This window comes from Myiozetetes cayanensis, unplaced genomic scaffold (genome assembly GCF_022539395.1).
Source record: "Myiozetetes cayanensis isolate MyiCay16 unplaced genomic scaffold, myiCay2020 scf10, whole genome shotgun sequence".
NCBI lineage: Eukaryota > Metazoa > Chordata > Aves > Passeriformes > Tyrannidae > Myiozetetes > Myiozetetes cayanensis.
The window spans coordinates 4,086,404-4,112,597 of record NW_026086605.1 but is presented as its reverse complement, the minus strand read 5'-3'; the positions used below and the strand labels follow the sequence as shown (position 1 = coordinate 4,112,597).

Sequence of the window (26,194 nt, the reverse complement as noted above, 5' to 3'; positions counted from 1 at the left end):
AGTACTGAACAATGTCTGGAAAAGCTCTTGCCCACCCAAGGTGGTGGAGGAGAACATGAGAGCTGAGATGCTTTGCTAATATCAGCTTTTGAAACGTTACCTTCTGGTAGGAAAGCCTTTCATGCAGACAAAACAAATTCTCACCATATTATTTTACAGATGTATTATTGCAGTTGCTTTTATGGCAGGCAGAAGTGCACTTCATGTGAAATGCTAATGGAAACTGGAGAAAATTAAATGAGCTAAAAATCAGGAAGTGGAAATACTGCAATAAGTTTGTCTATATGTTGGATGAGGACTGTAGAAAAGGCTGCTTTAGGTGTTCAGGAATTATATAACCATACAACTCTGCCCTCAGCATTTATTAAATGTCACATATGGGAATTTGTACTTGCATGTAGGACTAAGTCTCTGCATCAGGTCAGCTGTTAAGGAAAGCAACCTAAATTACATCCCTAGATATTATTTGTGTAGTAGAATTATTTTACGTTTGAGGAATATTAAATATTACATCTAAAGCATTAGCCTTTGCATATATCGTTTTAAGAATTAAATGCATTTCTAAAAATATCTGTAGGTTGAAAGCACTGGAAAAGTACTTTTCATAACTTTATTATAACCATATTAAGGTTTCCCCAAATTCTTTGTGACTTTTGACTGAATTTCACTGAAGTAATCAATGCAACACTGAAATAAAATGTGTGCACATAACAAACTGATACAACCAAAGCAATTTATTATCACCCTTATGGTTCTCACATTTTGTTGATGGCTTCAACTACATCCCAGACTTCACTTTGAATATCTGAAAACTATTTTTGCTGTGGTTCAGTGGACATAATTATAAAACCTGTCAACAGTCACATCATATGGATAGGTACAATATACATAATGAGTGTCTTGGATACGCTTCTAATGTAGGAATTTTGAAAGTTGTCAATTGTAATGTGTGGAGTGAGTTTTCATATTTCAGAGTTGTCATCAGCTGAGCAGACTGCCAGGACACACTGAATAAAGATGACCTGCAAAGCAGGGAGACACAAGGCTGCTCCAAACTCCACTGGGTGACAGAATTAAGCAGAAATCAAGTCTTAAGTTCAGGGGGAGATTTTTGTTCACTGCTTTCCCCCAACTCTTCACTCAACTACCTACACTTACTGAGCAGAGCTGAGATGTGAGATCAGTGTATCACAAAGTCAGTCTAACCTTTGGGTTAGGTGTAAGTGCAGATAAGTGACGGGACACACAGCAAACTCAGCTTCCCAGATCCAAACATGAGCCTCAACAGAGCAATTCAGGTGATGCACAGATGTCTTGCAGACACGTTTTGCCCCGTTGTAGCCGGGTCACTATAAATACTGGATCATTTCATGACTCAGTAGACCCTCAAACTGCAGCATGGAGTGTGTTTTCCAGTTGAGCTCCACTGAGATAGGATCCTACAGAAAGCAAGGCCAACGTGCAGGACAGCCCCTGCAGTATGGAATTTTCTCTGTAGCCACAAAAAGCCGTGGTGGTGGTGCTGGTGGACACAGATAGGGCAGATGGGTCATTTGGGACAAGTGGGTCACAGAGAATGAGAGAGGCTGCACCACTGCAGTGTGAATCCAAGCCATGCTAATTCCCAGGCAGTGAGGCTGGAGGAATGGCTGCAGCTGCATGGGATAGCAGCTTTGTGGTAGAACCAGGTGTGGTAGAAGCAGGGGAGAAAGATGACAGTCAGTGGAACAAAGCACATTGTCCCCCATCTGTACATCCATCATGGCTTTATTATTGACTCTTCATTTTAGTTCTGAGGGATTAGCTCAGGCAGTGGGCTGTGCATTGATGCAGCTGGCTGCAGAGAGCAAGCTGAAAAAGGTCATAATTGGGCATATTTTATAAATAAATATTGTATCCTAGGAAGGCACATAGCCTTTGGGTAATTCTCGGGAACAGATCTGTTATGCAAGGCAGTCACCAGAGGTTTATGTGATGATACACTGCTAGCCAATTTCTCTGCAGCAAACTCTCTCCAGTCCAAACAGTTTTACTCTTGGTAAGAAGTAAATGTTTTAAACTGACTGATGTAACAGAGCTTTTCCCGTATCTTTGTACTTGGATTTTCCTGTGTCATCTTTTCTTCTTCATTTGGAAGAGGGCGGGAGGCACCTTGGGCGTACATCTCTCTTCAGGATCTTGTAATAAATTTCAGGACAGTGTTAGACTTCAGTGTCTGAGAGATCAATTCCACAAACCACACCCACGTGGTCATTTGCCTTATGTGGCATCTCGCTGGTGTCTGATGTATTTTGCAGGGAATAACTTGCCCAGAGAAGCTGCGGCTGCCCCATCCCTGGAAGTAGTCCAAGGTCATGGTTGGACTGGGCTTGGAGCAACCTGGGCTAGTGGAAGGTGTCCCTGCCCATGTCAGGGGGGTAGAACAAGATGGTTTTTAGGGTCCCTTCCAACCCAAATCATTCTGTGATTCTATGAAACCGAGCTCTGCCAGAGCACTGTAGGTTCTGCTGGAGTCTTCTGAGACATCACAAGCCCTTTGTACTGCACCTGTTGCTGTTCCAGGAGCAGCAGGAGGGGACAGACTGCCTTCTTGATGTCCTGGTTTCCAGCCAGCTCATCAGCAGGCACTGCTGCTGCCCTGTGTGGCAGACAGGGCCATGTGCACACCCCATGACCCCGTGGAGGTGACAGTGGGCTCCAGCAGAGCACAAGAAAGGGACAGAGAACCCAAACACCAGAAGCTGTGAGAGCATCTACCTCAGCTCATTTGACAGACCCCCTGATAAGTGTAATCCTATGAAGGGTTTGTATCCTTGATGTTTAGTTCATTAACAATAGCTTTTACTCCTCTCTCTGTTCATAAACACCATCCAAATGGAATTTAACACTTTGCCAGTTATTGCAGTTAGAAGGCTGTGTAAGGCTGTTAAATATGAGTTTAAAAATCAGTTACCAAAGATTACACTGTTCACTTTCCTCTAAACACGAGGTTTCTTGTCAAACATCCAAAGTCATTAATCTGCAGATAACAAAGATAATGTGAAGCAAACTTTGTGAAATTTGGCTGGAAGGCGATGTCCAACACTGGCTGGGCTTAGGGGTTCACACAGTTTGCCTTGGAACAGTTTTCTCTGGAAAGCTCTGGTCATGTTTTAGGTTACAGAACATTGGTTTAGTTCAAGACATCGTGGTCAGTAGTAGGTCAGACATCTGCTTAAGCCCCTTAAGTTCTGGCACGAAGATCAGATATTCTGCTGAGATCTCTTTTCCCTAACTGTCTTATTCCAGACACATGACAGAATAGATGCTCAGCTGCTGTAAATCAAAACTTTTACAGGCATTAATAGGTCACTGAAATTTAGGGTAGCAGAGGATCTGTGCTATGATTTGTACTATTGCAAAATCATTTCACTTTCTTCGCTGCGTTTTTTTTGAAGTTAAACATTGTGATTTTTTTAGACCTGCATTTAGAACTGCAAGTATCACGACCAGCTCTTTTATATGAACATGCAGATACAAAATTCAATGTATGCCTTCCATTTTTAGAGTATTAATTTGCTTCCCCAGACACTGACAGTTGGTTCTGCTTTTTTTTCTGTGGTTTTTATTCCTGGGTTTTTCTTCCTACATAATTTATCAGTTGACCTCTTGACCTCTTCTCTGCTTCACTCAATATCCCTTTATCTCTCATTTTTCTTAGTAGCCAGTTTGTCTATTGTATGAAATGTTTGTTAGAAGTTATATCTCATCACTTCTTTAAGTGTGCCTTGGAAGCAGCAAAGGTCTTTCTGCTAGAGGTGATATTCTCCTGCGAGGAAAGATAACTCAGACATTTCAACTGCAGAAAGCTGAAAGGTTGAGAGAGATTTTGCACCACTCTGCTGCTTTCTGTGATCAAATCCTGATGTTTGTTTTTTTTTGTAAGTAAGGAAAAATTCCAGGAGGAGAAGGAATATAACACAAATTCATATGTAGGGAAACCTTTGGAACTCCGAGATGTTGTGCATCTCCTCTTGCAAGCGCTTTGTTGTACTGAGGCTGAAAACAAAATACAATTTTCACGATTTTTTTTGACAGTACAAGAGGGAGACTCTGAAGACAACGAAGTATGTGGAGCTTGTTATTGTGGCAGATAATCGGGAGGTAAGGAACTTAAAAGTAAAAAGTTATGGGAAGCATGGGTAGGAAATGGTTAACTCAGATCAGTTACCATGGTGCTGCAAGTAATGTGCTTCAGCCAATACTATGATGATTTTCAGAAGTAAATAATTTTCCCTAACCAGGGCTAAGCAATGGAAGGAATTATTAAGACAGGACAATACTGAGTCAATCGTAAAATGTCTTGCAATACTTCATGGAATTTGACTCTCAAGTAACAGGGATATCTGTCAGTATTGAACAAGAGCCAAATATTAATTCACTGCCCAGGGTCTCCTTGAGCAAGTGAAGTCCTCAATGCCATTCCCTCTGCCCTCAGTGGGGCTGGCAGTGCTTTTGAAGCAGCACTTCACCATCACAGCTCATGGAACAAGGCTGACTTCCTGGTGGTTTGCACACACAGCTTCAAAGCCAGGAAAAAGCACTGGCTGTGGAAATGTTCCCATGAGCTGAACGGTAAAGATCTCAATCATTGGTTTGAATTATGTTTGCTCCTTAATTTTATTTTTTTTTTTTGGTGTTCTTGAACACTGCTAGAAGTGCACACCCACTAAGAGAAGAGTGTTTTTCCCAAAACATCACTCCCTAAAAGATCCCTATGTAAGATTTAGAGGTTTAAAAACCTTTCCATGAGATCCGAAGTCCTAACCCTTAGCCTGTGCTTTTTCTGAGGCAGACTGTGTTCCCATGAATCCAACAGGGGTCTGCTGATGGTTTTTTCACCCTGTAATTCCCAAACACCCCTGAAGTGCTGGCAGAGTAAGGTGGCTGTTGGGGGAAACTGTGGTATTTGTGCTGCTGGTGCATTAATCCTTTACGTTCCAAGTTTCAGAGACAAGGCAAAGATGTGGAAAAAATCAAGCAGAGGCTGATAGAAATTGCAAACTACGTTGATAAGGTAGGAATATGAGGGCTGTTTCACTTTTTCCAACCTTACTATACTTTCTGAGGGGTGTTGCTGTGAAATCTGTGTTTCTTCAAGTAGTAAATTAAGAAAGACACTGTGCTCAGATCAGCACCTTTCACAACCTTGTCCACTCACCCTTTCAGGGAGTGAACCCTGCAGCTTTCCTAGTACTCCAGTGTTTCAGGGTAATGTTTCTCTCCAACCAGTAAAATCAAAAGAGTAAATTTAAACCTTTTGTATGCCCTTGAATATACTAAACCATGAGCTCTGCTCTGCTGTGATGGGATGCATGGATCTGTGCAAGCAGTGTTCCTAAAGAGAGGCACAATTTAGAGCTAGGATTTTTTTTCACCTGGGAAGAGGGTGGGGATAATCATCTATGGAACAGCCTGTAGAAAATAACAGGATCATTTTAAGGAGAAATTTGGAGAAGAAAGTCATTTGCAGCAACAAAGGAAGGTCCAACTGTAACAGGTCCAACAAAGGACCTGTGAAGAAACAGCTAATAAGATGTAGAAATCAAGTAAAAGATCAGAATTAAGGATATGCAGTGTTTAAGGATGCAGATGATGACTCTTATTGAGAGCAATAAGAGAGGCATACACTGGCTTCTTTTTTGTTCTGAAGTAATTTCTTGACAATAAAGGCTAAGAGTCCTCTACAGTGGTTTTTGAGCAAATTAGAGTTTATTGGGCCATAGGGCCAGAAAACATTAGGAGTCCAGTAGTGAAATTATAGCTGAGAGAGTCCTAATTTACCTGAGAACTTATCAAGTGATACTTCAAGGGCAATAGCTCAAGGAGAAGCATTCCTGATTAAAAACAAGCTGCTGAAGACACCTCTACCTCATCCATAATCGTCTGGCTGACTTATTACCAGAGGACAGGTGTTTATATGTTACCTGCTCAAAACTAATTTTGCATGTTGCAATATATTCTTTCTTCCATGCTTAATTGATGCTCAGCAAATGCCCCTGTTATCCAAATGACTGTGGTGCATAGAAACAAGACAGAGATCTAGTGTGTGTTTTTCTCAGCCTGTCAGCCAAATCTGGACTTGATCAATTTGGGAATCCTCCTTCACATTATTCTCACATTAGGATTTTTATCTCGGCTCCGTTGCTGACGTTGGGCTGGCTCCCCTCTGCAAGTCATGGAAATGCTTTGTCTGACTAAGTCCTGCCAGGTGTTCGCTTTTGCCCCGGAGAAGAGGCTGTTTTAACCTCTACAAGAAAGGTCCATGATGTTTCTGTTGAAATACTCTGATCCAGTGTGGTCTGAAACGCTTTTTAGAGGCGTGTTTCTGTTTTTCTTTCCTCGTCAGTTCTACAGGTCGCTAAACATCCGGGTAGCCCTGGTTGGAGTGGAGGTCTGGAATGACATGGATAAGTGCTCTATTTCTCAAGACCCTTTCACAAGCCTTCATGAGTTTCTGGACTGGAGAAAGCTAAAGCTGCTACCTCGGAAACCCCACGACAATGCCCAGCTCATAAGGTAGGTTTGGCGCCGTGTTTGATCCCGGGATTTTGCTGATTAGGGGATAGATGTGCTCAGTCCTTCCCCGCTGGCTACACTGGGGGAAGGAATATCTGCGATCCCAAGGGTTTATCTTTCCCCTCTGAAAACATCAAACATGAAAATGCTTTGCAGGGCCCTTCAGCAGATGAATTCCCTTGCCCAGCTCTGCAGGGAGCTCTGCCCTGTCGCTCAAAGCCTGTCCTGAACATCACTCCTGTGGAACAGTAGACGTGTAATAAGCTGCTAAACACTCAGGAATTTACAAGCAGTTTAAACTGGGCTCAGTCTAAATTGTTACTGAAAAAGGCAGTCCTGCCATCACCCAAATGTTGAGTTAAAAGGCCTCTGTGAGAAGCCTGTTTCTTAGTGGAAAGACACCAGTAAACATTAAAATGTAGCCTAAATTAGACTTTCATTTGAATTTGTGACTTAGAGATTAAATGATATGCATATTTTATCCTGCTACTGGTTCTTGAATTAAAGTAGTCTAGCAAAGGTCCCTTCCAACCCAAACCAGTCTATGATTCTATGAAAGCAAAAACACCCTTGGAAAAAAAAAAAGTGAGAAGAAACCCTCTTTCTTTAATCAGGTATTATTTTGATCAATTAACTATTCTTTATATTAAACAGATAAACATACCTGATGTCTTAGTAATTAAAAGGAATTCTTTACTTCTTATATTAGCTGTGTAAGAATAAATTGAGCTCCTCCAAACCGTGTCTCCTGAGATATTTGATGGCTCTCTATGTATAACAATGCTTTGTGTGAAATTATTACACTCTAGGCTGTGTATCAAAACAAGTAGCGCATAAACTTCCCACTGCATTACAATAACCCTTTTTTGAGCTAGAGACATCATTTTTATGTTTGTAATTCTAGTCCCAACTTCAGAAAGGGGGAAAAAAAGAAAAGCAAAGAGGGTCCTGTTAGAGCAGCAAACCCAAAGGACACTGATCACATGGATGTTCCTCATAGCAGGGATGCTGTTGTTGTCAGTTCAGGGAGCTTTTATTGTTTTAAACCTGCAAATTTGAGGAGCTGGCACATTGGAAATGGGGTCTTTGTTTGAGATTGGCAGAAACAGTGGACTGGAAATAACAGGGAGGTATCTTGGCACTGAATAGTGATTCTGTGGTTCTTCCTCTCCTCTCCCACCCTCCTGCAGCGGGGTGTACTTCCAAGGGACCACCATTGGCATGGCACCCATCATGAGCATGTGCACTGCAGAGCAGTCTGGAGGAGTTGTCATGGTAAGTGGTAAAAGCACAGAACTCCAAACTGGCCCAGCTGGTGTGACACCATATCAGGTTTTATGGTACTGCATCCTGAACCAGAACATCAGCCCCCCGTCCTGATGTCAATCCCAGTATTGTTTATATCTCCATTCAGATTGCTTGTAAATGATAGTTTCCATAGTGAAAAAAAATCAAAATATTGCATTAAAATACAGCATGACTTCTTTGCAAGGAGTTTATACTCCCAGTTGTCATTGAATCAGGTGCTGAGGTGCCGGGAAGGATGAGAACCAGAAAATCTGTTTGTTGTACACTTGGGTATACTTGTGTTACAGGCAACAACAGTCTGTCCTGAATCTTTTATTATATTGATTTTATTCTATATTTATAGAGTTTCCTGTGTTAGGCTTTATTTTCCATCTCTGCAGCAGTGGTTTTATTGCATTGCCAGGCAGCAGGAACAAACCACGGCAGCATTTATTCCACCTGAGTCTCTCACAGACTGTTACTGGCAATGCTGCTGTCAGATGTTAGACACGATGAACATGCTAGTATGCACCTTAGTCAATATTTGGAAAGAGTTCTGGAGTATTTTCTTTCAGAATTTTAATTTTTCTTTACTTTAAACAGTTTTTTTTTTGTGCTAAGGCGGGCAGGAAGAAGTTTTAATTAACCTTTACAATAGAAGTGCTTTAAATAAAATGGGTTGTGGACTCCCTAAACCCCCCTTAGATACTGTCTGAGCTCAGCTTGCACCTGAGAGAACACCCTTGTGTTTTCTGCAGCTCTGTTGGGACTTGCAGCACCCCAGGTGATGTAGGGGTGAGTCTCTCCAGCTCTGCTGGACACCTGGGCTGCAGATCCTCCATAAATGAGGTGGTAGCCCAGGAACACACAACACTTGGCACTTGCATGGTCACAAAGCTCCCAGTTCTTCAGAGCTTCCTGGGCTGACCTGGAGCCCAGGACGCTGAAGCTTTGGCCTCAAGACAATCCACTTGGCAGGGTAATCCCAGAGATACCATCCATAGAAACTCCTGCATTTCCATCCTTCTTAACTAGCACCCAGGGAGATGACAGGGAGAATTTACAGGGTCAGCAGGGAGGCTGAGGTGCAGGAGAGTTGGAAACGAATCACGTGATTTGAGAAGTCGTATCAAAATCGTGGAAGAGACAAAGGTTTCAGGCTCTTGGTGGCTTTGGAAGCTGAGTCTCTAATTGGTGTTTGTAGCAGTTATTCACTGGGTACCTGGGTGAGAGGTACAAAAGGAAAAAGAGGAAAAGGAGATTAAAAAAGGTATGTCTCCCAGTGCAATTCCAAGTCTTGTAAAGGCATGTAAGAGGCAGACAGCCCCGTTTTATCCATTTCACTCTCAGGGCTGCAGTCACTGCTTTGGCTTTATCTGCAGCCAGAGATGCCCTTAATGATGAGGTTTTTTGCCTCCTTTTAATTTTTAGCATAAACCTTAAAATGATTGGACTCGTGGGTCTTAAAGGTCTTTTCCAACCTAAAAGATTCTGTGATTCTATGAAAAAAATGAACAACTGTTAACCTGGGAAACTGAGGTGCTCAAATGTCTCAACATCGGGCAACAGAACATTTGTCCAACCTCATAATTCAGCCAACCCATCCCACCCCAAACACTCAGCACCAACAGCTCCCACACTCTAAAAACTGTGCCGAAAGAAGAGATGAGAGATTGCATCAGAAATTACATTTGAATGCAAAATCTGGAGTCATTCTTGTCTGATCTGATTTTCCCGACTCTTCCTGCAGTCAGTCAGCTCTGCTGTACGATCTGAATTCCTCTGTCAGGCTCCCCGAGAAGCCTGCCCATCTCTACCTTTCTGTGGGGCTGAATTCCCTCAGTAGGTGACACCCAGTGTCCCACTAATTTTAAGAGAAACTCAAAGTAGGGAGAGCAGTCATTGGAGGGGGAGAAGCTTTAACAGGACCATTATAATTTTATTGTACTGTGATGGTTCTGTAGTATCATAGAAAGACCAAAGAGAACTTGATATTAAAGCAAGTCTTTGACACATGATTCAGTTGTCATTCTTCTGTTTCAGAAGGTTGCCTACTGAATTAATGGATTTAAAAGTAAAATTGCTGTATGAAAAAGAGGTAGACTGACTTTTGACGTGGGCATTGAGTGATAGGACAAGGGAGAATGGTTTTAAATTAATAGAGGAGAGATTTAGATCAAATATTAGGAAGAAGCTCTTCCTGTGAGGGTGGTGAGGCCCTGGCACAGGTTGCCCAGAGAAGCTGTGGCTGCCCCATCCCTGGAAGTGTCCAAGGCCAGGTTGGACAGGGCTTGGAGCAACCTGGAATAGTGGAAGGTGTCCCTGCCCATGGCAGGGGTGAGGGAACAAGAGGACTTTTAAAATATCCCTTCCAACACAAACCATTCTGTGATTATTTGTCTCTATGACCTGAGTGAACACGGAAAGTACCAGGACCAGAGTATTTGCCTGTTGTAGCTGTAGGTGACAGTGCTTTATTATTAGGATTTGATGTGAACCTCAGTGGGATGAAGCAGAGTTCAGCTGAAAGCAGCTGCATGTTTTGTGCAACAGCTTATAATGTCTTAACAGTAGATGGTTGCTTATTCAGTGGTTGTGAAACTGTTTGGTAACGACTTTTACTGCTCAAGTTAACTTTCAAAGACCCCGGTGGAATAAATCAAAGTCACATTGCTATTCATTTCTTTAGTCCTCGTGATGCTTAAACGGTCTCAGTATCAAATGGGACATGTCACTGTTTGTTTTGATATTCTTCATTTATGCTGTCTTCAAATAACCTCTTTTGCTGAGGCATCACATTCCTTCCTTTAAACACCCCCTCTAGAAGCTGATAAAATTGCATTCCAACTGGATCTGAGCAAGTAATGAGAACCTCATGGCTGTAATCATTGTTTGCCTCTTCAAGTCCCAAATTACATTTCACATCATTTATTGCTCTACTTCTGGAGTGGACTGTGTGAATTCTTGTCTTTATTTTTAATTGCCAGCTTTAGACTATTCAGATAAATATAATCTCTGTTCAGTAAGTGGAGAAGATTCTAAAAAATAAAATCTGAGCTCAGCTTGCTGTCTGTCTGGGTAGCTCAGTGTTTAAGAGGAGTTGCTCTCTTGACCAGATAGCCTTCATTTCAGGGCATCATCCAATGTAATTTACTGTCACCAGTAAATTATATGGAATTATTTCATTGTTTTCTTAATCTTTCTTCATGCACTTTTTTTCCAGTTGAATGAGAGCCTGTTCTCTTTTTATGACTTCAAGTTCAATGACATTGAATTCTCTAAATATTCCTTAAATTACTGTGTACAAAGATAAATCCATCTGTATCTGAGCAGTACCTAGATAAGACATCTCCATATGTAGGCATGTGCACGACAAACTGCCCTCAAAGTGGCTGTCACAAGGTTTTATATTAAGATTTTAAAATTCAGGAAGAAACTAAAAAGAGAAACTCTGAGTTTACTACAAATGCAGAAAGAGCAGTGTCTTGTGTTCTCTTTTTCACTGTGTTTGCTGTTTGAGAAATGATTTACTAAAAAAAAAAATTTAGCCCAGACAGATGAAAGAAGAAACTCTTTAAATCTACCCCAAGTCATGTATTGAGGCCTCCATTAATACCTAGATAATGTTACAGACACTTTTACTTGTCTTTTTAGTCTGGAGTTTTGCTCAGATGATACTAAAAGAGTTATTTTAAGTGAATATATTCATACAAGCTTTTAGAGCAGGCAGCTGTACACAGTAATTCCATTTACTGACTGATAAATAGTGGATCATGCATTTATATTACATGTTTATGCCTTTAGGGAAAGCTTTCATACAAGTACAGTGGATGTTTTTCCCTCAAGGAAAATGATCAATGTGGAAAGGTCTCTTAGTGGTTAAGCCAAAACATCACTTTGATCAGCAGCCTGTAATCAGATCATGAGGTGAATATCTCAGAAATAATTGCCCCAAAAATCAGCATTTCAACAAGGATTAACGTTGATATTTCAAATTGACACTTGCAGCATTTAGAATATTTATTCATAATTCTTAGTAGGAGGCCATGGAAGATTTTAACCTGCTTTGGCCTTTCGTTTTAATAAGGAGGTTTCCAAAAGGTACTTGGTTTTTCTTTCAAAGCTTGTGAGATCTTGGATATTCTGATATTAAAGAAACAGGACGAAGAATATTAAATTGACTGAGTGAAATCTCTTGCTGCATTTGTAATTTACCTCCTGACATGAAGGATCTTCTCCCTTTTCCCTCATCACACTCATGATTATCCTTTACAACACTCCACGTCTTGGGAGTTCTGGGGATTTATTGAACAGGGAATTTTAAGCCCTAAGAAAGAGATGACTCAGATGTTCAGAGCTGCTCAGTGGTCTCAAATGTCCACTGTGCTGGGGAAACTGGATGGCCAGACAGGTTGTCCTGAAAGTCCCAATTTGCATTTGGTATTTATGTGGATGAATTTAAAACTGACTTGATTTTACAACACAGTAACTGTAGCTAAGTTGATAAATCACTTCAAAGGACAAGCAATAGGACCTTAGAGGGGGAATGTGTATTTTTAATTGGTTTTATATGTTAACTTGACTAATTCTCTTGTGGTTTGTTTTTTTTTTTTTTTTTAAGGATCACTCTGAAAACCCTCTGGGTGCTGCAGTCACACTGGCTCATGAACTGGGGCACAATTTTGGGATGAATCACGACACGTTGGAGAGGGGCTGCAACTGCAAAGCATCCACTGATAAAGGGGGTTGCATCATGAACCCCTCGACTGGGTAAGTGCAAGGGTAGGACTGGCAAGCCACAGTTACAGTGGGACATTTGTGGTTTCGTTTTGTGTCTCAGGAACACTGAAAGGTAAAAAAAGGAAAGACTTTCAGCACCTGTCGAACCTTCTCACAGTTATCCCCCTTAAGCTGAAACAATTAAATGTGTTATCAGAGAATAACACGTCCCACTGTACCTTCCCATTTGCAGGTCACCAGTGTGAGAGACAAAAATGCTGTCAGCAAGTGGTTAATTAAAAAAAAAATAGCCACAGCCCAACAAAATCAGAATTTCACCTTTTCTCATCCTGCCAACTGAGGATCAGTCACAATAGGAAATGAGCAACATCCCAAGGCCAAGATTACGAGTGTGTAGGAAATATAGTAATGCAGGAAATACACTATTAGACTCTCTACAAAGCCTTTGTCTCACGCAGGGAAGGGGTTTCAGTTTTGCACAAGCTTTTCCATTTCACAGAGTTGCAGTTTTAGCATGTGAGCAAATTAAACCTGTGAAGTCGATGGGATTAGGGCTGTTCCATGGCCAGAGGGAGATCTTCCAAGAAAAGAGGTAAAACACTGTGGGAAGTAAAGCCAGTGGACCTGTGGTCATCTTTCTGAGTGTAGGGCCAGGAGCTGGACCCTGTGATCCTTGTGGGTCCCTTCCAACTCAGGATATTCCACGATTCTCTGTGTCAGTACTGGCAGGTTGCTCTGCTGATGGTAAAGGCACTATGGCAAGGGAGAAGGGAAGAGTTTTGTAGGCACTAAAAGTCCAGGCACCCTGACCAGAGTGACCAGTGACAGTTTGCTTTGCTGTGTTTTAAACTCCAGTTAGAAATGAAGGGTATGATGGATGAGTTATCCATGTCTGTATTCAGACTCGAACTGATAGGGTTAAATTGGGGTAAGAGAGAATAGATTTACCAAAGCTCTCTGATGCTAAGTGATGTAGGGCAAGAAAATGGTCTAGATGACCGCCTGATGCCTCTTCCAGCTCCAGTGTTCTCTGTGTGTGATTAAAGTTCATCTGTTGCTTAAAAACCTCTTCTGGGAAATGCGATTGGCTCAACCCCTGCCTTTTCCAGGACTGCATGTTTCTGGGAAAGAAGGGGAGCAATCTGGGAGAGGCCAGGGAGTGTTGGGCTGGATTGCTCCCCGCTGGTCAGCCCAACAGCAGCCTTGGCCTTCCTTCAAAGGCAAGCTGTCACTCTCCATCAGGGCAGAGAGAGGGACTCTGGCCAGAGGCCAAGCACAGCAAGTTAAGAGACAAACAAAAGAGAGAGTTGTGTGCGTGGAGGAGAATGGGAGTGATTTCCACAGTTTGGAAAAGGAAAATAGCTTGGCTCTTCTGAAACAATACAAGGTAGTAATTCTCCATATGGGATTGGGTTCTGCAGCGTGTCAGGGCTCATTTACCTACTGTGGGAACGAACTGAGGTTGGAAACAGGGCTCTGAGGTGAGGTGAGGTGGTAATTGGTAAGCAGTGGGCAGGCAGGGCTGGGCTCTGAGCTCCTGGAAGGTGCATCCCAGCTTTAGTCACCTCAGCTGAGTTACTGGTTCAGCATCCAGCTACTCCACTTTGGAATAAACGTGGGGATGCTCTCAGGACAGAAATTTCTGGATGCTCTCTGAGCTCACCTGCTGAAGGTGACATCAGAGAGCTCTTCCTCTTCCCTCTTTCTGCCCTCCCCACCTGAGTCCTTTGGGTGAATCTGAGCTGTCCTCAGTGCTGGATGTGCCAGTGCAGACACCTGGCTCTGCCTTGGCTCGGGGCAAGGGCAGAGCAAGGTTGTACCCACTCTGTGTATTCCTCAGGATATGAGGATTTGAATCCTTCATTCCTCATTCCTCCAAGCAGCTCAGCTCACCTGCTGGGGTTTCAGCAGGCTGTGCTTCCCTGTGCCCACCCCCAGCACCCCCCAGCTCTGGGGAGGGCGTGTCAGTCACGCTTTGTGAACACCTCTGGGGATTTTTACCAAACTTGAGCCTGGGGAAGAGCTGTGGCCTTCACAGACCTGAGCAGGCTGTCTTGTTTGCAGTGATTATTGATTTATAAATGGAAACTTTAACAGCAGGTTTGTAGCCTCAGGCCTTACCTTCATATCGTGCTGCCGATCTGTAACAAACGTTCCAGGAGAATACTTTGTGCCTTAAGCCAAACTGCATTTTTTACCCATTTAAAATTTACACTTTGCATATTTATTCACCCAGCATCTGACCAATAGAAGTATTCCTCTGAGCAGCATTAATCAAGGAACACTGAAGAGTTTTCCTCTCTGGAAGTACGTGTTTGTTAAGGGAAGTCCAAAGGAATGCTCCCTACCTGAAAAACACTCTTAGAATAGCAAAAAAAAAATCAAAACAAAGAGCATCCCAGGGAGACCACATCCCTTCAGAGAGACAGCCTGCTCTCTCAGTCTACTCATTGCACTCACTCTGTGCTCTTTTAGTTGTTTTAAGGTAGATTTGATGAGTGCATTAAAAAAAAGTCTTTGGGCTGAAGCTGCTGTAAAAAGCATTGACAAGTCCTTATATGAGACCTAAAAAGCATAGGAAATATCTAAGTTACAACAGAAAGGCTTCTGGGAATTTAGCTTTGGAGTCATTGTTGTGGCTGTGCAGCAAAAGGGAATGTTTTGAGGCTTTTTACTTAAATGGGGTTTCATCCATTCTTGTAATTTCTTTCAGTTCTAATGTTTCAGTCTTTGAAGAGGTCTTGGAAATTACTTCATGGTGGGAAAAAAACCCTCCAGGGATTGCTGTGGTATTTAAACTCTGTTGGATCTCTCTTTTAATGAGCTTCCTATCGTTTTTACTCTTGAGAGATACCACCAAGATGTGTATCAGTTGTGTGTGAGCTACAGATGCCCAAAGACCTTTTACTTTGACAAAATATATTTTTATGTCATGAAATGAGGTACAAAACTCCCAAAGTTTATGTCAGCTCAGGACTTTCAGAGATTCAAATATCTGCTATGAAAATCACATAAATCCCTCTGTAGAAATGTGGGAGGTTGCTGAAAAAATAGTATCAATATGGAAATATTTAATGCTAACACATTGTTCTCTTTTTTTGTGCATATATGTTTTAGAGATATTCCTCCAGTTTTTTAAATTGTTTTGACCACAGACTGTTCCAAGTGGAAAAGAAGGATATAGGGAGTACTGGAGATTTGGGAGTCTTTATACAGAGATCAAAGTATCTGAAAACTAAGGGACAGGGCTGAGCCAGTGAGGCCATTTCAGTGTTCCACTTGTTTTCCAAATATCTCCCTAAAGTGTCCTCTCCTAGGAGTGAAAATATTCTTCCTGACAACTAGATAAATACAGCAGAGCTTTGATGCAACCCAAGGCATTGGTCTAGATTTAAACCATTGCAACTATCAGCAGAATTTAGCACAGCAGAGCAAACTGCTGCCAATTAGCAGTGCTAGATTATTTACTCATTATGGAAAGGCACTTTTTATATGTCCTCCTTCATCAAATTGAGCACAGGTACCTCCATGGGGGTTGAAATCAGGTGAGTTCCCCCAAAGCAGTTGAAAGGTTAAGGGTTCAGAGATGCTTGGTATTTTTTGCCAGCCATAAGGGAAACACAATTTTCATAGTTAGTCTTCTCCCCTCCTCTAAAACCAAGGGTTGATACTTCCCCTCACCCACATCCCTGTGTCCTTGCCACTCCATATGAACTCTGCTAGTTTATGTATATAGATGATTCTATAAGCCAATTTATTATCAGGGAAGTGGAACACACTGGAAACTTATTCTTCCTTCCCTCTTACAGAAACTTCTCCTTGATATCTTTCCATTTCCTCCTCCTAATTTAGGTGTTAATGAGAGACCAGGAATCCACTTCATACTGACCTGGAAGTTTCTCCTCAATGATTGTGATGGAGAAAAGATGAAATTAATTCAAAGTAACTTAAAATAACAAATTCTTAGGAAAAGGAAATACTGTAAGGGCTGTTGTGTCAAGACATGAAACAAATGGTAGATATTTAAGAAGTGCAAAACTTGATGTGTGAGAGAGGGCTTGGCCATTGCTATTTGTTTAAGAGAGTTCTAAAAGAAAGAATATCTCTGAGGCAACTTTTATTATAATCTAGATCCACAGAGGACCAGTTTTTCCTCTGTTCCAGGAGTTCCAAGGCATATTCTGGTTTGCATCCCAGTGATGGCACGAAGAGTTAGGGACAGAAAGCCATTCCAGTGCCACACAGGAAGGGCTGGGCCACCAGTCACATCAACAAGGAAACAACTTCTCTATGAGAATTTCTCAACACAACAACTCCCCTTTGTCATGTTCCTTTAGTGTGATGTTCTTTTTGAAAAGTCAAGAATGAATTGAACTCCTCTAGGTCTGCCTGTTTTCCCCTCTTATTCTTATCTTGGATCTTGTGTTACCATTTCCATTCTCACAGCCAGGGTTTAAAGTCACTCTGTCCTTCTGATTCAGTCAGATTTTAAATTGAATTTAATCAGATAAACATAACTTGTGTTGCAGGGAAGTGGAGCTTGGGCTGTGCCACTGCTGGTGGAAATGCCCGTGTTTTGTGTAGTTGATGATCCCAAGTGAAAGGAGAAATGAGATCAATTCAACCTCTCAGATATACATCATTATTTTAGAGGATTTTTATGGAACTCTGCCTTATGGTAGAAGAGAACAGCTAATTTTGAGTAATTGCCTTTCAGAACACAATTTCCCTTTAATTATTTAGTTTTTGGAGGCCAGGTTTGGGGGAGGAGAATGATTAGGAACACAGAAAGAGCATAGAGTAGAAATCATACGTGGAAAAACACTGGTTCATTTACTGTTGTAATTTGGAGAGGACTTTTTTCTAACCACTCCAGAAAGTCCCTACTGTTATCAGTAGGTTTTTAAGTAAAGTTAAAACCTTTATATCAGAATTAAAGCAGATAACCAATGGGAAACAGCATGTTTGTGAATGGCAATGAGAGCAAAATGTGATCTGTTAAGAATCAGCTGAGTGACAGCCCCAAATTAAACTAATTGACTCCATCTAAGGACTGCAGAGGAGAAATGGGGACAAATTAAAGATGGGAAGGACCATCAGGCGGGCTACTTCAAGGTACCACTTGAAAAGAGCATTGGTACTCAGTATATTTTAATTCCCTCCAGGAGCAATTAGATATTCTGGACTGAACACTGAGTACGTCAGTTGTAATTAAGGCTAAATAAAATATTTAAGTGGAAACAGAGTGGGTTTTTTCCAGAGTAATGGTACCAGATGCCTGTGAGTAGCTAAAAAGTGACACTGAGCAAGTTGCACAGAAGATAGCATAAATGTGAACATTCCTTTTTGCCTCATTGGTGATTAACTGATCCATGGGTTAGTTGTAGAAGTGGTCCTGACATCCAAGGATTAGCTTAGGAAACATTTATTCTTTTGTTGCACGTCACAGGCCAGTTCCCAACTGTTTTGGGAGTGCAGTGCTGTATGATCTGGAAGAGAAACATTTGATGCTTTCCTTTCATGTGTGAACTTCAGTGGCCAAGGAGAGGTGCATTCCACTTTATTTTGTGTTATAAATAAACAACCATTTCTGCTGGCAAAGAAACCCTGGTTTTATTGGCTCCCTTCTATTGACAGCCCCTCTGGTAGCAAGTATTTTACCAGAGACATCTAAAATAGCCATTTACTTGCCTTCTCTTCTTCTCCCATCCCCATTTCATGCTTGTTTCACGTTGTTGAAGGTCTGACTGATTTTCCCAATTCAGCTTCTGCAGTGCTCAGGGTTTGAAGAGTTCTCTGGAGTTCGTGCTCAGTTTAGGGGCAGGGTGGGCAGAAGGTTTAACATTGACGTGTAGCTTTTATTTCAGGAGTCCAGCAGCTCTTACATCCCCTCTCCCCCAAACTGCTGGCATCCAAGGATGCATTTGGAAATGCTCCCCAGAGCCACTGAGGGGTCACAGCTTGGATTAGGTTGATGTGTCTCCCTATTAAAACCAAGTTAAATGGTAGGTCACGGGTGTGTGAACTGTAGGATCTGTGTACAGCCTCTCTACCCGAAAAGTCATCTGATATTTCTGGCTAACAACATGAAATACGGGTTTGGGCAGAGAAATTGGCCTGTGGACCTAAACCTGGCTTGCTCCATCTCTGCCAAGCTGGAACAGCGTTTTGTGGGGCTACGTGATAACCGTGCTGGAAGTTGTCCAAAGTAACAGCAGGGCTTGTGGAGGCAGAAGAATGTTTATTAATGAGGACTTCTTAGTGGTCTGTCTGGCTTGGCCAGTTATCCTGGTGCAACTGGGGTAACTGAACAGCAGGGCTGGGTCAGGGTGAGGGGATGCTCAGCAGCTTCTCTGTTGCCTTCACCCCCGAGGGCATTGTCTGGGGGAACAGCAACGTGTGTTACACAACTGATGTCCTTTGATGGTGCTGAAGGCCTGTTCTTCCCTGGTGTATCACCCATTACCATTAATGAGCTTTAGGACTGCACATCAAAAGAAGGCCAGTAGCAGTAATGCTGATTTTATCCTCCATAAGTGTATATTTGCATGTTGGATGGGGGGGGCTGATGCCTCCTGGAGGACTGATCTGCTCGGTAGGTTTGGTTCTCCAAGGGTTTTGTGGAGAGCCTTGTTATTTTTTCATTTTTATTCTGCTTTGGTTTGATTTCTGAACTGCCATACAGGAAAAGATTTATTTAACTGCATTATAAACATGCAGTTAAATAAATAAAACAGAGTTAAATCTGTTAAGAACAAGTTAGGAAAGTAGTAATCACTTGTGGCGTTTGTTGTATGAAGTATTGGTTTCAATCGCTTTTCTTTTGTTTGAAAAATGATCCCAAGGAAGCAGGATGTAAGGTCACCATCATTTTGGTCATTCAGACCCTGAACTGGAGTCTGCAGATCTGGGCTATGAAAATATACACCCTCCAGAGGTTTCCAACTCACTGTCTTCAGGAGACAGTCAGGTATGCCCTGAAAAAACAGCATCTTGGCTTTGCTACCAAGTCAACTTCAAGGGAAAAACACTTATTCCAACACTTCACGAGATTTAAAAGTAAATAAATAAATATATAAAGCTTAAAAAATGCAAAAGGTCATGGTGGAAATGGGACAGAAGTCAGAAACAGAGTGTGGGAAAGGACACTTTAGTTTGCTGACTCGTTCTCTTTTTTCCTTTTAGACATCTCACAGAATCTTGTAGCTGCAGAGCTGTTAAATGTTGGATAATCAAACCATTAGTACTTAGCCCAGAATTTCCTGACCCCTCTCAGTCAGTTCTCAGCTGTTCAGGCCTCACTTTGCATTTTTCAGTCTGCCATCTCAGAGACATTAAACTATGGAGTCAGCAGAACTATCTGGAATTACCTCTGTTACAGTTTGAGGAAAATGAAATTATCTTTCAGATGTAAACAGTTTCTAATTAAACTCTGAAGCTGTTTATGTTTCCTAACCCATCTGAGCTGAGCTCGGCACAAAGACAGGCTTCTTTGTTGTCTTTTTCTTTTTTTAATAAAGTTGATATACTGATGTAATAAATTACTTGTGACAGAGTTAGGTCTGTTGTGCCAGCAGTGCAACTGCTTTTTTTAAAAAAAAAAAACAAACCTTAAACAACATATCCCTCTGCCCCAGTAATTCAGCACATTGCATTCTGGTCCTTCCTTTAGTAGGAAGCAGCCACGAGATTACAGGATAGATTTATGCCAGTCTTTCCTTTCGCTCCAAGTAGCCCCATATCTGCAGTGCATTTGGCCTTCTTTTTTTGTTAATAACTTCCATACCTGACAGATATTTTTTAGTTTTTGTGATAAATAAGATCTGTGGTGAAGAATTAGTAGCGTTGGTTAAAATAAATTTGATTTTCCCCCATTCTTTACAGGACTGGATCGCTGGTAACAATTAGCATTCAGAGCTGTGGGGCAGGTCTTTAAAAAAAAAAAAAAATTGCTTTTTGTTTAGTTTAGTCTTTCCCATTTCAGTAGATGTGCTGTTAGAAGCGAAAATATTTGGCTTTCCTGGTGTATTCTCAAGGAGAGCTCGTGCAGATTGACAGCGTGACTTTTCTGTAAGTGAGGCTGACAAGGACAGAGGTGACTTCTCAAATGAAAGCACATTTTACTTCTGCTGGGATTATTTATAGCTGATACTTAAGGACAAGTCGTGGTTCCTACTCTGAGATGTAGCCAGAATGGGAACAGTTTTACTGGATGCTGGAACGGGGGGAGCTCAGCTGCGTTTTGTCTTGTTGCTGTAATATCCATAGAAAATATAGCTCTGTGAGGGACATTTTTCTCCTGCAGTGCTGTTATTGCCATGACCCATGAGAACAAATCATATAAGGACATTTCCCTTTATCTCAGCTTTCTGTTTCATCAAAAAAAAAACCCATCAAAAACCCAAACTTTTCAACCTGCAGGGATAAATCTGTAGTGAAGAATGAAGCACACGGTGTCCAGTTTTAATTGGTGTTAATGAATTCCAAATTCCCAGCATAATAGTGGAAACGTACTTTAAAGGGCATATTCTTAAGGTCACATGAATGCTGCTTTTTGAGCATGTGTTTTATGGCCAGGAGCACTTGAAGGAACTGCTGCTGACTTCGAAGGGTGAATCACTGTAATTAAGTGGTGCCTTCAGCTGCATTTGCCAGCAGTTGTCGTGGGGCTCACAGAGGCTTTTGTGCCTGGGAGAGATGGGCAAAGTGTTTCAAATTCAGAGAGGGAAGATGTCCATCTTACCCCAACAATTCCTTCCTGCCAAGTCATTCTTTTTCTTTTCTAGTGTCAAAGCCAATTACAAAGGCCCGGACACATTTACTGTGGGGTTCTGGTGGCAGAATTGCAGGGAGGCTCCATTTCGGCTTTTTGAAATGAATGACACAGCCCCAGTGGTGAATTAGGAGAAGAAACCACCTATTTTAGTTTAAAGTCACTGAAAATGAAGAGGTGAAATAACTTTGGTGTCCCACAGAGCCTTTCTGGTTGCCTCTTAGAGCATGGAATTGTGTCCATCTCCTGGCAGCCGACCATCACTAGGGGTGAAATCCAGGCTCCCTCAAAGCTGATAGGAAAGCTCCTATGGACTTTAATAAGGCCAGGATTTCACCAGGATATGTGTGGGGTTTTTTAGATTTATCAGAAATCTTTCATTTCTGTGAGTGAAGGCTTTAATTTGCTCACTTAATGATCCCTAAGTCCTGGATCATGGCTGGATCCATTCTTTCTCATGGCTTGAAATAATGATTACATACAGTGTGGCTACTAATTAGTGTATTTTCTTTGTCCAAGCTCTGTGAAAAAGAGAAGAGAAACTAGGGGAAAAAGTGTTTTCTTGTTATTATATATCTATGATATTTTAAAAAAATAATTTCACTTCCATTTGTCAAGGTGATTTAGGTGATATGGGATAAAAACTGCATTTTTCTTTTAACAGAAGAAGGTGGAAATGCTGGGGAAATGCAGTCTGATTTCTGGCACTGTTATGCCTCACTTATCTTTCCTTTGGATCTTCTCAAAGGAAGAAAAATTGAGCCATGCTGCCTGCAAGTCAGACACTCCTGCCTTTAGTCCTGATTTATTAAGAGACCAGGCAGTACAGATGTTAAGTGAAATCAATAGGAGCCTGTGCCCCAAGGATGTGTTATTTTCAGCTCTTTGCAGGGCTCAGATGTTTTTCTCTAGCACCCACATCTCACCAACTGGCATGCCCATTTTCTCAGTGCTTCTGCTGCTGCTCTTCCCAGTGGAACAGCTACGTCATGTGCCCCATCCAGGGGCTGATCCCTGGGGTTGGCCTGGGCCAGGAGTTGGAATTAATGATCCTTGTGAGTCCCTTCCAAGTCAGGATGTTCTATGACTGTATGAAATGTCTTCTCCCTGCCTTGGGTTCCTTCTGGTGGGGTTTGGCCCCCCTTGGAGTTCCCTTCTTGGTGTCATTTGCTCTACTCACCTCGTGTCCAGGCTCATCTGCATCCAAATCCATCTCCTGAGGCCAAGAGCCCACAGTATCTTTAAAGACCTTAAGAGGTCTTTAAATCAAGCTGGCTCCTGAAGTCAGATAGTTTTTCCTCCTGATCTGCTCCTGGCCCATTTAAAAAAAACAATTTCAAGGTTTTTCAAGGGAGAAAATCTGAATGTAACTGCCTAAAACAAAAGCAGATTGTCAGTCATGTTTGGAACTAAATGAAGTGCCTTTTCCCTAACTGAAAATCAGTAGAAAGCTGATCTTTAGCAAGGGATTTCGAGCAAGGGGATGGACAATTTGTCTTTATTTGCTGGTCATGTGCTGAGGATGTTGTGCTTTGTGTGACAAGTTTAAACTCAGAGCATTCTGGTTGTGCTCCTTATCTACAGTTTCCTTCTCTGCCGGCAGCTTTTCCTTAGCCTGGGACCAGACCTGACCTGGCCTTTTCCTCCCTCCCTCTGCTCTGTCTTGCCTTTTCACTTTTACTGGAGTCAGCATTGGATTAGCCTCAAATTCTAAGTAGTAGATTGTGAAACCTGAACTCTCAGCAATCCAGCGAATTTTTATTAATGAGGTAGTGGTCTAAAAGGAAACAGAGCAAAAGATGAGCCAGAGGCAAATTTGAAGTGATTACAGCTACTTTCCTTGGCTGTCTGGTTTCCAACAGGAAGAACAGTTGTCTGAGTTCAATTCCCATGGAGTTTTGCAATGCAGATAACTCCAACATAGAGTCAGAATCCTGTCAGGGTTGATAAATTGGTTTAGTATTGCTTCACCCCCAGAAAGTCACAACAGGCCTCTCAACAAGAAAAAACTTCTCTGACTGTCCATTTGTCAAAGGGAAAGTAACTGCTAATAATGTTTTATTTGGCAGTTTTGTGAGTGCCATGTCAGTCTATGCTGTATAAAGCCATTAAGTGCTGTTCCTTTGCAGAATATATTTTTGGGAACCATCCAGCCATTTGTTCTGTCACTGCTTTCTGCTCTCAAGTCCCACATCCAGTAATATAAATCTGCCTTTTTGAATATTTCAGGTAGTTAAATTTTCGCCTTCCATGTAACAGGAGAGGTCAAGCCTCAGCTGGGGCTGTGACAATCCAATCTCGGAACCTGAAGGGAGATTACTGGAATGCACTCTGGGAATCTGCACCATCCCCAGGGCCAAATTAGCACAAACCCAACGCACTTGTGTGTGAAATTTAAACGTTTGCTTGGAAAGACTTTCTTTTCAATAACTCTGAAGATTTCGTTGTAGCACAACAAGCCAGCCAACTGCACATCAATTTAATTAACCACCAGCGTGATATAATCACAGGTATTTATTGGAAGTGTAAAAACTACCATGTAGTGAACGTGACAAAAGCTGTAGGAGAGATCCAGGCTTGTTTTTAAGTCACTGACCATGAACTCAGACAGCAAGAGCTTTGATATCACGTATAACTACATGGCCCAGTTCTGTGCTCTACTTTATTGATGCTCTAGGGATTAAAACTATAAAGGAGGAGCAAGAGAGTGAAAAATAGGCTAGAAAAATAAGCACGAGTTGTCAGACATCTACTGCCTTTTGAAGCAAATTTCCCATTTAAACACTTTATATATATATTTATATAAAACCATTCCACATTTTTAGCTAAATCCTTCCAACGCTGCTTGAAAAAGGCGTGCCCCATCAGTTCTGGTACTGTGACTTGGACAAAGCTCTGTCATGTGGTGCTTACACATCTTCCAGGAGCCCAAAAGGCCCTCCAGTTTGCCCTTTGCTCCCAATTTTCCTGTGCATTTGCCATTTGGAAACTTTGGGTGTGAGACAATCTGCAGACACCTCTGAGGTCACCCTTTATTGTGCTTGTGGGATTTATTTTAAAACTGCATTTGTGTCTTTCTCCCTCAAAAGTACTTAGAAATGAAGACATTGTTTGAATAACAGATTAAAAAGTCCTTCCATATCATGGCACTTGTCTAATTTTAAACAATTGCTACTAAAATGTGAGGTGTGTGAAATAACCTGTGATGACAGAACCTGATCCATGCAGGGACCTGTAGTATCTGAACACCTATTTCAATATCAAAGAAAAATGGATTTTATCTCTTGCTTGATACCTATTTCTGTGAAGTTCTTTATGCTTACTAATTCATTAACACACACGCTGTACAGAAGAGCTGGAGTGTCAAAAAATGTCATCTAATAGCAAATTCACTTTTATTCTGGTAGGCTCATCTCTCTTAGGAGACCATAAAAAGTTGTTTTCAAAAGATGGAGAGCAGTGATAATGTCTAGAAGGTTAAAGCCAAGGGGGATGCTTTTTAGAGGAGAAGAATTACGTCAATTAGATCAGGAGTTAGAGGAGGTTGGAAAGTTGTCACAGTTCCTTGAAATCAACACTTCACTGGATCTAGAAACATAAATGTTGCTTGATTATTTTTTTTTTACCTTTTAGAGGTTTATTCTTGTGTTACTCCCTCTAGTGCTGCTATTTTTTTTCCCATGGAAAAATTACTTATATTTAAAAAAACCAACCTTATCTCTGTTCTTTAAGTTAAACCCCCCCTATTTTTAGGTGCCTGTGTAAAACTGGGATGTGCAACAGAAAGCTCACATATCTGTGTGCAAGATATTCTGTGGAGTCTGAACATCTTCCATCCTCCAGTAAAAGGCTCTGCATTGCTCTCCTCCTCTCCAGTGGTAAGAGAGCCACTGTACAGCCAAAAATCGAGTATTTGGGGGACTAAGGAGAGTAAATATTCATATTTGTGACTCTCAAATGGTCCCAGGGTTGAGACAGACACAGAGTCACTGTGATGTTCAGTTCAGACAAGGTGTTGTCATGGAAGGTGTTGGAAATTCGGGTGTTTGATTAGTGAAGTTGTGACCCTGAGCACTGGGACTCAGCACCCCTCTTGTCTGTGTGCACCTTCATGCTCCTAAAAAGCACAGCTGATGGCTGAGTTATTTCCAGATATGACTCCTCAGGTTTGATTTTTCAAGACTTCTGGACAAAGCCCAGTCCTGGTTTCATGCCTCTTTGGAAATTAGCTGGCCAACAGTTCTTTCTGTAAGTATGTAATCCAGAAAATCAAAATGTCCCTTTTAAAATTAATATAATCTCCAATTATCATATTTCCTCAGGGAGGGAGGCCTGGTGGTACTTAATAGAGCTCTTTGGGGCTCTTGTGCATTTTAATTGAGTGAATAATTGTAAAACACTTCAGGGTCTTTTGGTAAAAGGCTCTGTACAAACATTGCCATAATGCTGAATAATCAGGTTGTGAGATGAACTGGAATAAATTAACCCTATAAATAGATATGTAAATACATTTTGTGTGTGTGTGTGTGTGTACACCAACATTTTTGAGAGAACGAGGCAGTTACCTTAGAAAAATCCTCCAGCTCTTGAATAAGAAATGAAACATGAGATTGGATAGCGATACTCATAATAATCAGAATGTTAGTTTTCAAGGTGTGGTGAACCTGTGGTTTCTCCTCCTGTGCAACACACAGAGAATTGCCAGAAGCAGTGATGGTGTTGGCTCTGCGGGGATGTTTTTTGAGCGACAGCGAAATAAGTTGTGTTTTATGGTGGAGGAACATGGAGGAGGTGGATCCAAGGTGCTAAATGTTTATACACCTAAAGGTGTAGGTA

The 26,194-nt window shown here is 41.6% G+C and overlaps 1 protein-coding gene across 1 annotated transcript in view; it reads left to right on the top strand.

Annotated features, from left to right (window-relative positions):
* Positions 1 to 26,194, top strand: part of ADAM12 (ADAM metallopeptidase domain 12) — a 178,462-nt gene that overhangs the window by 116,909 nt on the left and 35,359 nt on the right. Inside the window, exons 7-11 of the mRNA XM_050305343.1 lie at positions 4,078 to 4,143; positions 4,985 to 5,056; positions 6,389 to 6,558; positions 7,749 to 7,833; positions 12,467 to 12,615. Of these exons, the coding sequence (XP_050161300.1) occupies positions 4,078 to 4,143; positions 4,985 to 5,056; positions 6,389 to 6,558; positions 7,749 to 7,833; positions 12,467 to 12,615 (542 nt within the window). The remainder of the gene's footprint in view (positions 1 to 4,077; positions 4,144 to 4,984; positions 5,057 to 6,388; positions 6,559 to 7,748; positions 7,834 to 12,466; positions 12,616 to 26,194) is intronic.